Source organism: Heterodontus francisci, chromosome 7, assembly GCF_036365525.1.
Source record: "Heterodontus francisci isolate sHetFra1 chromosome 7, sHetFra1.hap1, whole genome shotgun sequence".
NCBI lineage: Eukaryota > Metazoa > Chordata > Chondrichthyes > Heterodontiformes > Heterodontidae > Heterodontus > Heterodontus francisci.
Window position 1 is genome coordinate 30,609,122 of NC_090377.1, and position 16,052 is coordinate 30,625,173.

At 39.9% G+C, this 16,052-nt stretch overlaps 1 protein-coding gene across 2 annotated transcripts in view; it reads right to left on the bottom strand.

Annotated features, from left to right (window-relative positions):
* The window catches only part of LOC137371916 (activin receptor type-2A), a 194,259-nt gene that overhangs the window by 15,967 nt on the left and 162,240 nt on the right, over positions 1–16,052 (bottom strand). For both annotated transcript variants that reach the window (XM_068034971.1, XM_068034972.1), the window contains 5 exons: positions 13,854–13,997; positions 13,564–13,707; positions 10,613–10,758; positions 9,685–9,799; positions 6,754–6,892 (listed from right to left, as the gene is read on the bottom strand). In XM_068034971.1, coding sequence (XP_067891072.1) covers positions 6,754–6,892; positions 9,685–9,799; positions 10,613–10,758; positions 13,564–13,707; positions 13,854–13,997 — 688 coding nt within the window. The remainder of the gene's footprint in view (positions 1–6,753; positions 6,893–9,684; positions 9,800–10,612; positions 10,759–13,563; positions 13,708–13,853; positions 13,998–16,052) is intronic.

Here is a 16,052-nt window from a genome sequence, read left to right on the forward strand (position 1 = left end):
GGACATGTTGTTATCAGAAAAACCCAAGCCCATATCAGACAGCATTTTCACTGGCCAGAGCTCCACAAGGATGTGATGGAGTTCTGTAAAGACTTGCCAGCATGCCAGATTGTGGGGAAGCCTCAACCTGCAATAAAACCTGCACCCCTAATTCCCATATCGGCTTTTGGGGAACCATTCAGAAGAGTGCTGGTAGATTGTGTGGGGCCCCTGCCGAAAACAAAAAGGGGCTACCAGTATCTTCTCACCATTATAGATGCGGCTACCCAATTTCCAGAGGCTATCCCCTCTTAAGAACTATCTCTGTCAAAGTCCCACACGGCAGACTGGTCAGAAAAATAAAAGCTCATGGGATACAGGGAAATGTGGCAAATTGAATCCAAAATTGGCTCAGTGACAGGAAACAAAAGGTAGTGGTCAACGGATGTTTTTACAAATGGAAAGCAGTTTCCAGTGGCATTTCAAAGGGCTCAGTGTTGGGTCACTTGCTGTTTGTGGTATATATGAATGATTTGGACTTAAATGTGGGAGGCATGATTGGGAAATTTGCAGATGACACAAAAATTGGCCATGTAGTTGATAGTGAAGAGGATAGCTGTAGACTCCAGAATGATATCAATGATTTGGTTGAGTGGGCAGAAAAGTGGCAAATGGAATTCAATCCAGAAAAGTGAGGAAATGCATTTAGAGAGGGCAAACAAAGCAAGGGAATACACAATAAATAGGAGGATATTGAGAGGGGTAGAAGTGAGAGACCTTGGAGTGCATGTCCATAGGTCCCTGAAGGTGGCAGGACAGGTAGATAAAGTGGTAAGGCGGCATATAGAACACTTTCCTTTATTGGCCGAGGTATTAAAGCAGGGATGTAATGCTGGAACTGTATAAAATGCTGGTTAGGCCACAGCTTAAGTAATGCGTATAGTTCTGGTCACCACATTACAGGAAGGACTTAACTGCTCTGGAGAGGAGATTTACAGGAATGTTGCCAGGGCTTGAAAGTCGCAGCTATGAGGAAAGATTGGATCAGCTAGGGTTGTTTTCCTTAGAACAGAGGCTGCTGAGGGGTGACTTAATTGAAGTGTACAAAATTATAAGGGGCCTAGATACAGCAGGCAGGAAGGACCTGTTACCCCTAGCGGAGAGGTCTATTACAAGGGGGCACAGATTTAAGGTGATTGGTAGAAGGATTAGAGAGGACAGGAGGAAACTCTTTCACCCAGAAGGTGGTGGGTATCTGGAATTCAATGCCCGAATCGGTGGTGGAGGCAGAAACCCTCAACTCATTTAAAAGGTACCTGGAAATGCACCTGAAGTGCTGTAACCAGCAAGGCTACAGACCAGGTGCTGTAAAGTGGGATTAGATTGGGCAGCTAGTTTTTTCAGCCTGTGCAGACACGATGGGCTGAATAGTCTCCTTCTGTGCCATGACTGTTCTATGGTTCTATGGTGGAGAAACTAATCCAATTCTTCACTCGATATGGGCTGCCTGCTGAGATCCAGTCAGATCAGGGCACACATTTTATGTCCAGTAGTTTTCAAAAGATCATGGGTAATCTGGGCATAACCCAGTTAAAGTTCTCAGCCTACCAACCACAGTTATAAGGGGCTTTGGAGCAGTACCATCAGATCCTAAAGACAATGATCAGGGCGTACTGTTATGAATACCCCCATGACTGGGGCAAAGGGCTGGGATTTCTTCTGTTTGCTACCAGGGACTCACCCAATAAATCCACTGGCTTTAGTCCCTTTGAATTAGTTTATGGACATGAGGTGAAAGGTCCTCTAAAATTAATCAAGGGGTGGTTTTTGGGACACAGGGACAAATCATCCCTGTTACACTACATCTCCATGTTCCGAGAACAGCTCATGAGAGCCTGTGCGGTGGCTCAGGAACACCTAAAAACCTCCCAGACAGTTATAGTTTAGTTTAGAGATACAGCACTGAAACAGGCCCTTCAGCCCACCGAGTCTGTGCCGACCATCAACCACCCATTTATACTAATCCTACACTAATCCCATTTTCCTACCACATCCCCACCTGTCTCTATATTTCCCTACCACCTACCTATACTAGTGGCAATTTATAATGGCCAATTTATCTACCAACCTGCAAGTCTTTTGGCTTGTGGGAAGAAACCGGAGCACCCGGAGAAAACCCACGCAGACACAGGGAGAACTTGCAAACTCCAGAATTGAACCCGGGTCACTGGAGCTGTGAGACTGCGGTGCTAACCACTGCGCCACCCTAAGTCATGTGGATAAACATGCCAAGGGCCAGAACATTTCAGCCCAGAGAACATGTGTTAGTGCTATTACCAATACTGGGAGAACCATTGAAAGCCCGGTTCAGTGGCCTGTACACAGTAATAAAGAGAACTAGCAAGGCGAATTATATATTTGACACCCAGATCGTAGGAATAAGAAAAGGCTGTGTTACATCAATATATTAAAACGGTATCACAGCCAGGAAGAGGACAAATAAGCACAGACAGGTCTGTCAGGCAGTCAGGAAAGAGAAGGGCGAAAGGGACAGCAAGGATGAGTTTAAGGGAGGCCTAGAGGATTCCCAAATCGAACCCCCCACCGTCCGGTTAGCTAACACTGAAATATTGGGGAGATTGGACAGCATACTCTCTTATTTGAACACAGGACAGAGAGGAGACCTGGCAAGGCTGCTCACAGCGTTTAAAGGGATCTGCAGGGACGAATCAGGGTGCACAACCCTAATCCTACACCATGTGGATGTAGGTGAAACCCCTCCTATAAAACAAAATCCCTGTCGCCTAGGTCCCAGAAAATTGACCCCAATCTGGGAGGAAATTCAGTATCAGCTGGAGCACAAGCTGATTGAGCCCAGTCAGAGCAGTTGGAGTTCCTCAGTTGTGCTGGTGCCCAAACTTGATGGCTCAACAAGGCTCTGCATTGGTTACAGAAAGATTAATGCAATGACCAGAGCTGATTCCTACCCAATTCCCCACCTGGAAGACTGTATAAATAGACTAGAAAACGCCACCTACATAACCAAAATAGACTTGTTAGAAGGGTACTAGCAGGTTTCCTTAACCCTCTGTGCTAAAGAGATATCAGCTTTGGTCACCCCAGATGGCTTATTCCAGGTCTGGATGATGCCTTTTGGATTAAGAAATGCCCCAGTCACCTTCCAAAGGTTGATGAACCAGGTAGTGGCTGGCCTGCCTGTGCTGTGTAGTTTATCTGGATGATCTGTTAGTATACAGTGAGACCTGGGGGGACCACCTAGACCAGTTAGAAGCCCTCTTCTGAAGGTTACAGTCAGCCAACCTCGTGGTAAATCTTGCAAGAGTGAGTTCACTAAAGCTCAAGTAATTTACCCAAGGCATATTGTGGGTCAAGGGTGGGTGTTGCGACCAAACGGGAAATAATGCGATTTTTGAGGATGTGTAGGTTTTACCACAAATTTGTCCCAAACTTTAGCACTATTGCTGCCCCACTGACAGACTTATTACAGAAAGAAGCAACGGTAGTGTGGTCAGAGAGGTGCCAAACAGCTTTCGAGAGGCTGAAAGCCGTCTTAACCAATGAACTGGTGCTGGCAGTTCCATACTTAAACAAACCATTTAAAGTGACAGTGGATGCTAGTGACCTAGGGGTAGGTGCCATCCTGCTTCATGATGATGTTAGGCATTGAGAGACCAGTTGGGTACTTCTCCAAAGAATTAAACAAACAAACATATAAGGAGATACTCTACTGCAAAGAAGGAAGCCATGGGACTGTTGCTGGCTTTCAAGAATTTTGAGGTATATGTCCAAAATGGATATGACATGTACCGACTACAATCCTTTGACCTTTATAGAAAGTCAAAACCCATGTGAGGCTTTTTCGTTGGAGCCTGCTTCTGCAATCTTACCACCTAAAGATGATCTACATTGTAGGGAAAAACATGACAGCTGACGCTGTATCTAGGGTTTAGCTCAGCACGGAACCATCCCAGATAAAATATTAAACCAGAGTATGGCTATGACAGTGAGACCGATGAGCGTGCATGTATTTCTTTTTTAAATTTGTGGCCTCAATGAAATGTTCCTGTTGTCACATTTCATTTCGTCTGGTGGAAAGGTGTTTCGCCAATGTGTTTTGCTGAATGATAATTTTCTTTGGTCCACTGACTGGAGATTTAAATTTTTTTTGAAGAAATTTAAAAAGAACATATAGAACAGGATGACTACTGGCAGCTTGAGATGATCACCTAGTTTGCTACACTGTATCCTACATTACAAAAGTTTGTGAGGAGGGAGACGAATATCTGTACATTTCCCAGCAAAAACCAAGACCCAGGAAGTTTAAAGGAACTGCCTGTTCTTTTCAACAAGCAGAGAAATACTGCTAACTGCTATGTTTGACTCACTGAGTGACTGTCATATGACAAGCCCCTACCCATCTGTGGTTTTAAGCTGGTGTTTTTCTCTGCAGCAGAGGAAAAGCAACTGGACTCTGGCATGAGCAGGCCCTAAGTGGGGTCTCTCGCTCTCTCCATTCCAGCTTGAAAGCTTTCAAATACTGCCTGTTGACTGACACCAATGCATACTCCAGCTACAATCAGAAACCCCGTTGGAGGAAATCATCTGCACCACTGTTTCCACGAGACCCAATGAACCAGCCATCTACCTCTCCAAACTAAAAGCCTCAAGACCACTGAATTCAGCTGGAAGCCAGCCAAATCACCAAACTCCATAGACTGTATACCTTTTTTTATGGCCTCTAACTCAATCAATTTACCTTTCCCCACTCTGTAACCTATTTGTGTGTGTGTAAACCTCCAGAGTGTGCGTGAGAGTGAAAGTTGGCACATTGTTTATTATTTTTATTAGTTCTGTTTGGGTACATTAAAGTTAACTTCTTTCTTTGTTAACTCAAGAAAACCTATCCGATTGGTGGTTCTTATGATCATAGCAAGCAAGTAATTAAACACCTACTCAGTTGGCCAGTACATCCACTTTAAAAAAAGACCTAAATCTGTTGTGGTCAAACAAGGAGAGGGAAAAGACCCCTTTGACCCCTCCTCACTTGATCGTAACAATAGGGACAGGAGTGGCCATTCAGCCCCTCAACCCTGTTCTGCCATTCAAATAGATCATGGATGATTAGAGGACACAGATTTAAGATAATTGGCTAAAGAACCAGAGGGAAAAGGTGGTGGAAGCAGATTCAGAAAGAGCAAAATTTGCAGACGTACAGGGATAGGGCAGGGGAATGGAACTAAACTGGGATAAATGGGACAAGCTCTTTTAAAGCACGGTGGCTGAAAGGCCTTTTTCTGTTACTGTATGAAAACATGATGTGGTTAACTGGTATGAATGTTGAATGGGAATTGTGTTGCATATTCTCACCTTTTTATATTTTTCCAGGAAAAAAAACTTATGAAACTAAACTGATTGCACAGACTGTGAGGCAAACTATAAAATCGGTTTTTAAAAAGACCACACAAATCAAGAAGTTCTCAGAAAAGGTTCCCTGATGGGACAGTGATTGTTCTGTGTGGTGTGTAATTGACTGATACAGATCAGTTTGAACCCTTGGTTTAATCTTTGGTCTGCAGAACCATTTTAAATAATTGAGGGGGGAGAGGAAGAGCAGTGAGTAGTGGGGGCTACAAAGTAGCTGGAAATTGAAGTGATTTGCTCTCCACAGAAATAATACTTTTGTGAGAATGAAATGAAGAGTAGAGGGAACAGTTATGCAGACCACATTGCACTGAAGTGGAGTAAAAGCAGTAAAGACTTACATTCATACAGTGCCATTCACAGCCTCAGAATGTCCTAAGTGCTTTACAGACAATGAAGTAATATTGAAGGCAGTCCCTGCTGTAATGTAGGAAATGCAGAAGCCAATTTGCACACAAACAGCAATATGATAATGACTGGATAACCTTTTTTTAAATAAATAATGTTACTTGAGGGATAACTATTAGCTAGGAAACTTAGGAGAACTCCCCTGCTTTTCGTCTAAGTAGTGTCATGGGATCTTGTATGTCCACTTGGGGCCTCAGTTTAAGATCTCATCTGAAAGATGGCATCTTTCAGTGCTGCTCTGAGGGTGTCAACTTTGATTTTGTGCTTGGATCCCTGTTCATGACCTTCTGACTCAGAAGTGACAGTTCTACCACTGAGCCATGACTGACACCATTCAGGGTGCTCAGGCAGACTTATGCAGCTCAGAAATGTGTCAACGCAAAAGATCTTTTTTTTTTGATTGATCTTCTGAATTGCATTGAAAGTTACTATTGAAAGGTACGATTATGAGGATAGGTTGCATTAATTTGGCTTGTATTCCCTTGCATATCGAAGATTAAAGGATGATCTGACTGAGGTGTTATGGAGGGGTTCAGTAGATTAGATGTAGGGGAGATATTTCCACTTGGTGGTGGAGGATCAATACTGTGAGCCATAAATATAAGAAATTTACCAATGAAGTGACTAGGAAATTTAGGAGAAGCTAGATAAATACATGAGGGAGAAAGGAATAGAAGGATGTGCTGGTGGGGTTAGATGAAGAGAGGTGGGAGAAATAGGACTAGTTGGGCCAAAAGACCTGTTTCTGTGCTGTGAACTCCATGTAATTAAACTTTTCTGCACAGGTATGGAGAGCCAGGGAGAGTTCCACAGGAAGAGGCAGAATACGAAGCTTCATGATGGGCCTCATATGTAAATTTTAACTGAGAACCAACTAGGTAAATTTCTACATTTCTTAGGGTTATAGTAACAAACTAGACCAACCATCTGCAGCGGTACATCTCGATGCCAATTCCCAGAGCACGAGACCCATTGAATACATGTCTATCCTGAGGAATGCATCACGCTGGAAATTTATGGCACCTTCCAACACCTCTGGAGCCATGTACCTTCTGGTGCCAACCTTGAATGGAGAGAAAAATACACCTTTATAAAAATCTATAATTTGCATAGTTTCATCAGTAAAAAGCTTGCATTTATATAGTCTCTTTTGGGTCCTCAGAGCATTCAAAGACATCTTACAGCCAATTCTCTTCTGAAGTGTCATCACTCCTATATTTACACATCATGGTCCCTCACACAACAATGAAATACACATCAGCTAAGCTGTTTTTAGCAGCATTGGTTGGGGAAGATATTTTAGTCAGATAATTTTTTTTAAAACACATTCATCCCCAAATCCAAGAACCATTATGTGCATAAAATTAAACCCGGAACAATACGGTCAGGATTCCCAATAATGTGTAATGTTGAGTCACATCAGACTATATTTAAGTTTTGGATGATTTTATTTAGCAAAATGAGAAACTGTCAGGAAAGGAAAGGGAGAAACCTTCATGGCCCGGTTTTTGCGCTGGTAACCATGGCAAAACTGTCAACGTTTGAGTCATTACAACAATAAAACTGATGGCAACTTCGGGAGTCTGCACATTCTCAGATTAAATGTGGAAGTTCAGAAGTTGCTTTCAGTGATACTATGCTTCTCCAGACGGTACACTGTTGAAACTGCAAACAATGGGAAATCATTGAATTGATGAGAACTTCCAATCTTGCCCTTTTAGTCTCACTGTAAAAAAGCCCTGAAAAAGTTACATCTTGTTGAATGAGGTGTAACTGAGTTTATAACAGCGTACTAATTTCATCATTATTGCCCCAAAAAGATAATTTTGTGAAATGCTAAATTCCCCATAATGATAAAAAAAATTCCACATATTTTAAGATTTTTATTTAAAGTTGGTTTATATTGATATTTTAACTCCTAATCCAATCACTTATTTCACTATCTGAAAAATAAAAAGCGAAGGGAAAAAAAGTTTTCATTTCCTGGTTTCCTGTGAGAGAATACTTCAATGGGACTGACTGTTTACTCTACTTGCTGACATCACTGCTGCTGCATGCCTGGAAATCTGCCTGATTTGGCACCAGATTTAAACTGCCATCAGGAAAGGAGAAACTCGTGCCACAGGGATCGCAGGATTTATGTGGGAAACTTTCTTTTGCCATTGCTTCGCCGCTGACTGCAAAATCTGGGCCTAAATCCAGTGTACATGCACCATTATGCACAATGAGAGAATGCAACCATAACTTTTTTTTTTATTCATTGATGGGATATGGGCATCGCTGGCTAGGCTTGCCCATCCCAAATTGCCCTTCAACTGAGTAGTTTGCTAGGTTATTTCAGAGGACAGTTAAGTCAGCCACATTGTTGTGGGTATGGAGTCACGTGTAGGCCAGACCAGGTAAAGAGGACAGATTTCCTTGCCTAAAAGAGCATTAGTGAACCAGATGGGATTTTACAACAATCGACATGGTTTCATGGTCACCATTAGACTAGCTTTTTTATTCCAAATTTATTAATTGAATTCAAATTTCACCATCCGCCGTAGTGGGATTCCATCCCATGTCCCCAGCGCACTAGCCTGGGCCTCTGCATTGCGAGCCCAGTAAGCCCAGCAGAACAGAATTTGAATTTAATTAATAAATCTGGAATTTTAAAAAAAGCTGGTCTAATGACGGCCATGAAACCATTGTCGATTGTTGTAAAAACCCATCTGGTTCACTAATGTCCTTCAGGGAAGGAAATCTGCTGTCCTTACCTGGTCTGGCCTACATGTGACTCCAGACCCACAGCAATGTGGTTAACTCTTGGGGCGGCACAGTGGCGCAGTGGCTAGCACCGCAGCCTCACAGCTCCAGCGACCCGGGTTCAATTCTGGGTACTGCCTGTGTGGAGTTTGCAAATTCTCCGTGTCTGCGTGGGTTTCCTCCGGGTGCTCAGGTTTCCTCCCACATGCCAAAGACTTGCAGGTTGATAGGTTAATTGGCCATTATAAATTGCTCCTAGTATAGGTAGGTGGTAGGGAAATATAGGGACAGGTGGGGATGTGGTAGGAATATGGAATTAGTGTAGGATGGTCAGCACAGACTCGGTGGGCCGAAGGGCCTGTTTCAGTGCTGTATCACTAAAACTAAAAACTAGTCCAAATAACCCCAAAAAGAGTGGTAGAAATTATATCAGCTGCAATTTTCTGGTTTAATTCATAGAATCTCTCAATGTTAAGTATGTAGACCTACCAAGCTTGCAGTGTTTGCCCCAGGGTTGTGCTTCGTTAGACTGGCTCCCAGCCTGGTCTAAAGTTGCAGCCCCCATTGAAATTACAAATCACATTAGGTCTCCATCCTTCCGACTTCACAAGAAAAGCTGAGGAGGAAAGGAGGTCCAAAATCGGAGGTTTCCATAGATTGGCAAATTGATGACATATTTTTCTGCTGGTAATGATTTTAAAATTTTGAGATTGGGAGAGTACTTTATTTAAAAAAAAAATGTGTACTCACCACAATGAGGGATGTTCATGCATAGGAATGGAATGCTGCCAGGTAACAGAGTACACTTGGATGGAGAATAAAGTTCCTCCTACTCTGCCCCAATAATATACCTCAGTCCCCTTAGAAGAGCATTTATAAAACTGGGTTGGCGAGTTAAAGTTCAACAATTATAAGACTGCTCATCAGCAAATACAACCAAATCAGGGATGACATGGCTTCAAAAGGTAGTCAAAATTTATGATTTGGGTCTCATTAACATTTGTGACTACTTTAAAAAAAATTTAAGCACTCTTATAGCTTAACAGGTATGCTGTTTGAACATGCTTCATATAGAAATTTTTGATTAAACCACATTTTATTAGTTCATACCTGGCCATGGGTATCACCTGCTGACTTCCCAGCTTCGAATCTCAAAGCTAAACCAAAGTCTCCTATACAAGCTGTGAGATCATTCTTCAGCAACACATTTTTACTTTTGAAGTCCCTGTTCAAACAGGACAGAAATACTGGTCCTTACAAAATAAACTAATAGAAATATCTCATCAGTACATGTAGATCATGCATCCACATTACTTCAAGAAATAACATTTACTTTATGCGGTATCATATTGCAGAAACTTCCCAAAGTACTTCATACACAATGGATAATTTTGAAATACAATAATCTGTGTATACTATTCTGGCACCCATTTTGCAAATTGCAAGATTCCACAAACAGCAACAAGATGCTTGGCAAATTGATGTTTGTTTTAGTGATGGGGGTTGTGAAATAAATACTGGCCAGAACATCAGAATGTTCTATTTGAATAATGTCACAGGATCTTCAACATCTGCCCAAAATTAAGAGAATAAGCAGTCAGGGACTTGGTCTAATGCCTCAGCTGGCACTGTTAATAATAGATAAGTGCCATTCTAAATATATGGTCACATCCCGGAGCATGGTTTGAACTTATAATCTTCTGACTCAGAGGTGAGTATACTACCAACTGAACCAGGACAAAGAACAATGGCAGCACAAGGAAACAAGACAATCAAACTAACTGGATGTTGTAATGATGGATTTTGGATCAGAATCCAAAATAACTGTAGGCTTCAAGTCGGGGCAATCTTAGCTCCATAATTTTCTTCAGACATCTAACAGTAAAGTGCTGGGCATGATGTTAATCTATATTACTTTCAGATTTACTTTGAAAAATACATATCTTTTTAACCTTCGCATTTATTCTTAATTAGGTCTTTTTTAGGTTTCCCATAACAGAAAGCTCAGGCACTAAAGACATCCATAAGCCAGACATACCTGTGAGCAATAGCAGGTTTGTGTCCATCTTTTAAACCAGGTTTATCCTCATGAAGATAAGCAAGGCCTCTGGCCATGCTCTCAGCAATATGGCATAATTCATTCCAAGTAACCACATTAGCTTTCAGATAATCTGTCAAGGAACCCTGAAAGGAAAACAAAGCAAATACATTTGGCAACTGTCGGCTTCAAGAAGGGGAGATCTTAGCTCCATAATTTTCTTCAGCTTCTAACAGGTAAAGTGCTGGGCACGATGTTAATCTAAATTACTTTCAGATTTTTTTGAAAAACATATCATTTTTATCTTCACATTTATTTTTAATTAGATCCTTTTTAGGTTTCCCATAACACAAAGTCATTCTTCAGGCCAGAGGGTGGGTCAACAAGAAGCAAATTGCCAGGTTTATCCAGTTCTGCTTTGTAATCGACTACAAATGCTTGACCCATCCTCTAATTTTGCACAGACGGAGAAATCTATTGCCTCACTTGGTGCCTCCTTAGTGGATCAACAGAAATTTATGACTGTAACACAAGATCAAACAACTTTAATGATTAAAACTCCTCCATACTTCTTTTTGTGTGTGAAAGAAATGATCTCAATCATGAATGAGACGGACTCTGAGCCAACAATGCCAGTTATGCAGTTATAGTGTAACTCTAGGTCAATTTACCTCCTGCAGGAAAATATACCATAATTCCAACAGGTCTAACATTAAACATTTAGAAAATGAGGTGAAAGTTAACATATATTGGAGAAAACAACAATTCCATAATATTTCATCACTACTGATCAAATGTTAGAGGAAGGCAGATCAATACAAACAATAAATTATACAAACCGCAAACAAGTAGAGTTTCTGCTTTGGGTGAAATAGGAAATCCGAGCACAAATTGTGCTCGAATCCACGCAAGTTTTCCAAAGTTCGGGTTCTGCTCAAACTCATTTGTAGAATCACAAACATAAATTCTTCCAGGGAAGAATTTTAGAACCCATATGTTTTTTTCCCCCTTGCATTAAAAATATTGTTTGGTAATAAAATGAGTGGTAACCTTGTGCAGTTTTATTAAAGTAGCTTAAAATATGCTATCACAATAAATGAGCATTTTTAATAATTGTGTGGTTGACTACCTGTGAGTAACCTAAATAATTGAAAGTCATTAAAAAACTATACAGAACCATTGGTGTAGACTAGTCAGTCTTCACAAATTAAATATTTAAAAACTTTTTTTTTTTAAAGTGCCTATTAGTGCCTCTGCTCCATAAAAATAGTTAATTTTAAGAGCATTCCAGAAGGGCCAAAACTCACGCAATTAGCAGAAACTCGCCATGGTGATTAATTCGACCTGAATGAGGCAGTGGGCATCACTTGACCAAGCACAAACAAGTCCCAATGACTGAAAATTCAGCAATTTTGGAGCTTTCCAGTGCCCAGAGTAAATATATCTGTAGTGCTAGAAGAGTTACCATTATTTTATTGGTGGGTAAGCCGATTACTTGTGACAGCTGACAGAAAACAAATTCTATCCCAAGAGGGAGGCAGAAAGTAGGAAACTATAGACCAATTAGTTTAACATCTGTCAAAGGGAAATTGTTAGAATCCATTATTAAGGGAGTAATAACAGGACATTTAGAAAGTCAAAACGCAATCCATCAGAGTCAGCATGGTTTTATGAAGGGTAAATCGTGTTTGACTAATTTGCTAGAGTTCTTCGAAGATGTAACAAGCAAAGTGGATAATGGAGATCCTGTAGATGTAGTATATCTGGACTTCCAGAAGGCATTTGATAAGGTGCCGCACAAAAGGTTAATACACAAAGTAAGATCACATGGGGTTAGGGGCAATTTATTAGCTTGGATAGAGGATTGGCTAACCACCAGAAAACAGAGAGTCGGGATAAATGGGTCTTTTTCTGGTCCTAGGGCCCCAACTATTTACAATCTATGTAAATGACTTGGATGCAGGGATAGAAGGTACTATAGCCAAATTTGCAGATGACACTAAAATAGGTGGCATAGCAAGTTGAAATAAGAAATTTACAAATGGATATGGATAGATTAGGTGAATGGGCCAAAATTTGGCAGATGGAGTTTAACGTGGATAAGTGGGAAGTTATCCATTTTGGTCGGAAGAATAGAAGGGCAAATTATTATCTAAATGGAGAGAAACTTCAGAGTGTTTTGGTGCACAGGGATCTGGGTGCCCTCGTGCATGAATCACAAAACTAGTATGCAGGTACAGCAGGTAATAAGGGCAAATGGAATTTTGGCATTTATTGCTAAAGGAATAGAGTATAAAAGTAGGGAAGTATTGCTGCAACTGTACAAGGCATTAGTGAGACCGCACCTAGAGTATTGCGTACAGTTTTGGTCCCCTTACTTGAGGAGGGATGTAGTTGCATTGGAGGCAGTTCAGAGGAGGTTCACTAGATTGATTCCAGAGATGAGGGGTTTGTCTTCTGGAGAGAGATTGAGCAGTTTAGGCCTTTAGTCTCTAGAGTTTAGAAGAATGAGGGGAGATCTAAATGAGGTATACAAGATGATTAAGCGGATTGACAAAGTAGACGTAGATAGGATGTTTCCTCTTGTGGGGCAATCTGGAACGAAAGGTCATAGTTTTAGGATAAGGGGTAGCAGATTTAAAACAGAGATGAGGAGAAATTACTTCTCTTAAAGGGTCGTGAGTCTGTGGAATTCACTACCCCAGAATGCAGTGGATGCCGGGACATTGAGTAAATTTGAGGAGAAAGGACAGATTTTTAATTAGCAATGGGTTGAAGGATTATAGAGAACGGGCAGGAAAGTGGAGTTGAGGCAGAGATGAGATGATCGTATTGAATGGCGCAGCAGGTTCGAGGGGCTGAATTGCCTACTCCTACTCCTTGTTTTTATGTTCTTACATGTTGTTACAAAATAGCCAAAAAGTAATGTCCCCAAAACTACAATACTCTACCTTTTCATGGAAGGAAGATATCAACCACAACTCCACATCTATGTTTGTGCCTCTTTTCTCTGCACCAATGAAGTGCAAAAGATTTTCATGGTTCATTCCAGGTTGACTGTATATTTCATATTCATTTTGCCAGGACTGTTTGTCCTACAAAAAGCGAAACATTACAACATTGTAAGATATTATTGAACAAATTGTTCTGTACATATGATAAATATTGTTGTAAAAAGGTTACCCACTCTCCAGCCATCAGGAGGGAGGGAAGTGAGGAGAGAATAAGTGAAGTGCTTTACCTGAATTGGGAATATTTTAACTGCCACATACTCATTCAGCAGTTGAGCTTTCCATACACAACCAAAGCGCCCTCTGGCTTTAATCTCCAGTAACTGCAATGGTTTTAGACCAAGCAGAGGAGAAGGTGGTGTCGGTCCTGGATCCTACAAAGCAAGATTGAAAAATAGTTTCAAGAATGAGTTGACAATTTCACATGAAAGCATCAAAGCAAAGAAAGGATCAATATCAGAATTCTCTCCTTAAACGATGTTATATAATCTCTGCAATTTTTATCTGCAGCAATAATGCATGAAAAAATTCTAAGTTTGAGTAGTGTATAATCTAATGTTATGTCCTTAGAATTTTCTTTACAAACAATCTGAAGATCTGAAACAATGAATAATTTCAAAATCATAATAAAATCCTATCACTTAAAATCTACTGCAAGTTAGCTAATTCATACTTGGAATTTTCCATCATGAAAACTGCTATTCAAAGATAGTATTTTATATTCATTCATGAATTGGATAGATCTTGATCAGAATTCCCCAAACCCGAAAAGCCAACAGTAAATATCACTAGGTACAACTTTCTCATTACACTATAGTGTTATATTTTATTATAAATTATATTTATATTATTAAAAATAATTTTCAATATAGCACTGAATTGATACCATGAAGTAATATAACAGATTCATACCAGGGATTCCCCACATATGTCCCCTACTTTGAATGTATTTTAGAGGATGGAAGTGATAAAAGGTCAGATATTATTTCATAGCAGAAAAGGGAGATGGATACAATGGGAAATTCTCATGCACAGCCTAGAAGGCAGTTCAGAGAAGCACTGTCCAGGCTTTTGGCTACCTCATCAGCAATGAGCCAAACCAGAACAGGAGGAATAGTTCCATAATTCAAATACTATGAGCGAAGCAACCCAATAATGAGTGAGTTCATGGAAAATCTTTCAACAAACCTCAAAAGCCTAATCAATTAAAAAAAATTCAAAATGATTGGCACCTTCAGCTTTTGCATAATTAAGTTATATTCAATGCAATAATGTTGGGAAAAAAAGACGACAAAAAGAATCCACGCATGAAAAATATATATTTAAAATTGAAGGGCATTGAAACACAGCATTCCCTCTCATGCTCCAAACTGTACAAAGTAGGACACTGCTTCTGAAAATTTACTGTATCCTTAATATAAAGTAAATTATTTTATACTATTAAATAATCAGTGACAAAAGGTTTTCAAAACTATCCACCAGATGTGTAGTGGATACATTATGATTTAATGAAGTTTAAAGAGATAGGTTCAGAATTCTGAGAATTTGCAGCATTATATTTCTGTGGTTAAAATAGCAATACTAGAGGCTTTTGAAAAAAAACCCCACTATTTTAGTCAACTATATTTACAGTTTTTTTTTAAAGTCCATATTAAATGTTTCATGCTGAAAATAGAATGAATGACCTCATGCAGCAGTGTTGCAACTGAAATAAAAATCTCTCGGTGCATTTGGCATGAAAAAAGTGAATCTAATTTTAAAAAACTTTAAGAGTTCCAAGTTAAACTTATCTTACCTCTATCTCTATATGAAAGGCATGCTTGAGAAAAGAAAAGCAAAAAAAATTACTGTTTGGAGAAAGCATGAAGCCAAAACAGGTAAAAGCAGATTAAGCAAATGAAGAATGTTCTGGGACGGGACGTGATGTCATATTACTATCTAACTGCCATCTAGTCTCAGTAGCTGGCAAAAGCTAAGTTACAGACCCATTTCAATATCTAAAGCATAATCAGTAATATTTGTGTGTGGTTGATGTGTTCTCTAGTTTAGTGCTGTAGGGACAAAGAAGAAAGCTGTTAAAAGCTACATAGAGATGATGAAAATTGATTAAATTGGCAAAATTATTTCAAGCACCTAAATCATATCTGAAGTGCATTGTTTCTAGAAAAGTGTCTTAATGGTAGATGCAGGACTACTACGGCTATGGTTTCTAAAAAAAAAGCTCCTCACTAATATTGATTGAAATGAAGGTATTTCCTGGCTGACAGCCAAAAACCAAAACTAAGGTGCTAAATTATGATGGTACCAAAAGTTTATTTATGATGATTTCAATTGTTTAAAAGTTTCAATTTAAAATTGCTTTAAGAGATAGGTGTCATTATTATCCCTCTTACTAATGAAAGTCTTAAGTCTTAAGAAAATAGACATTT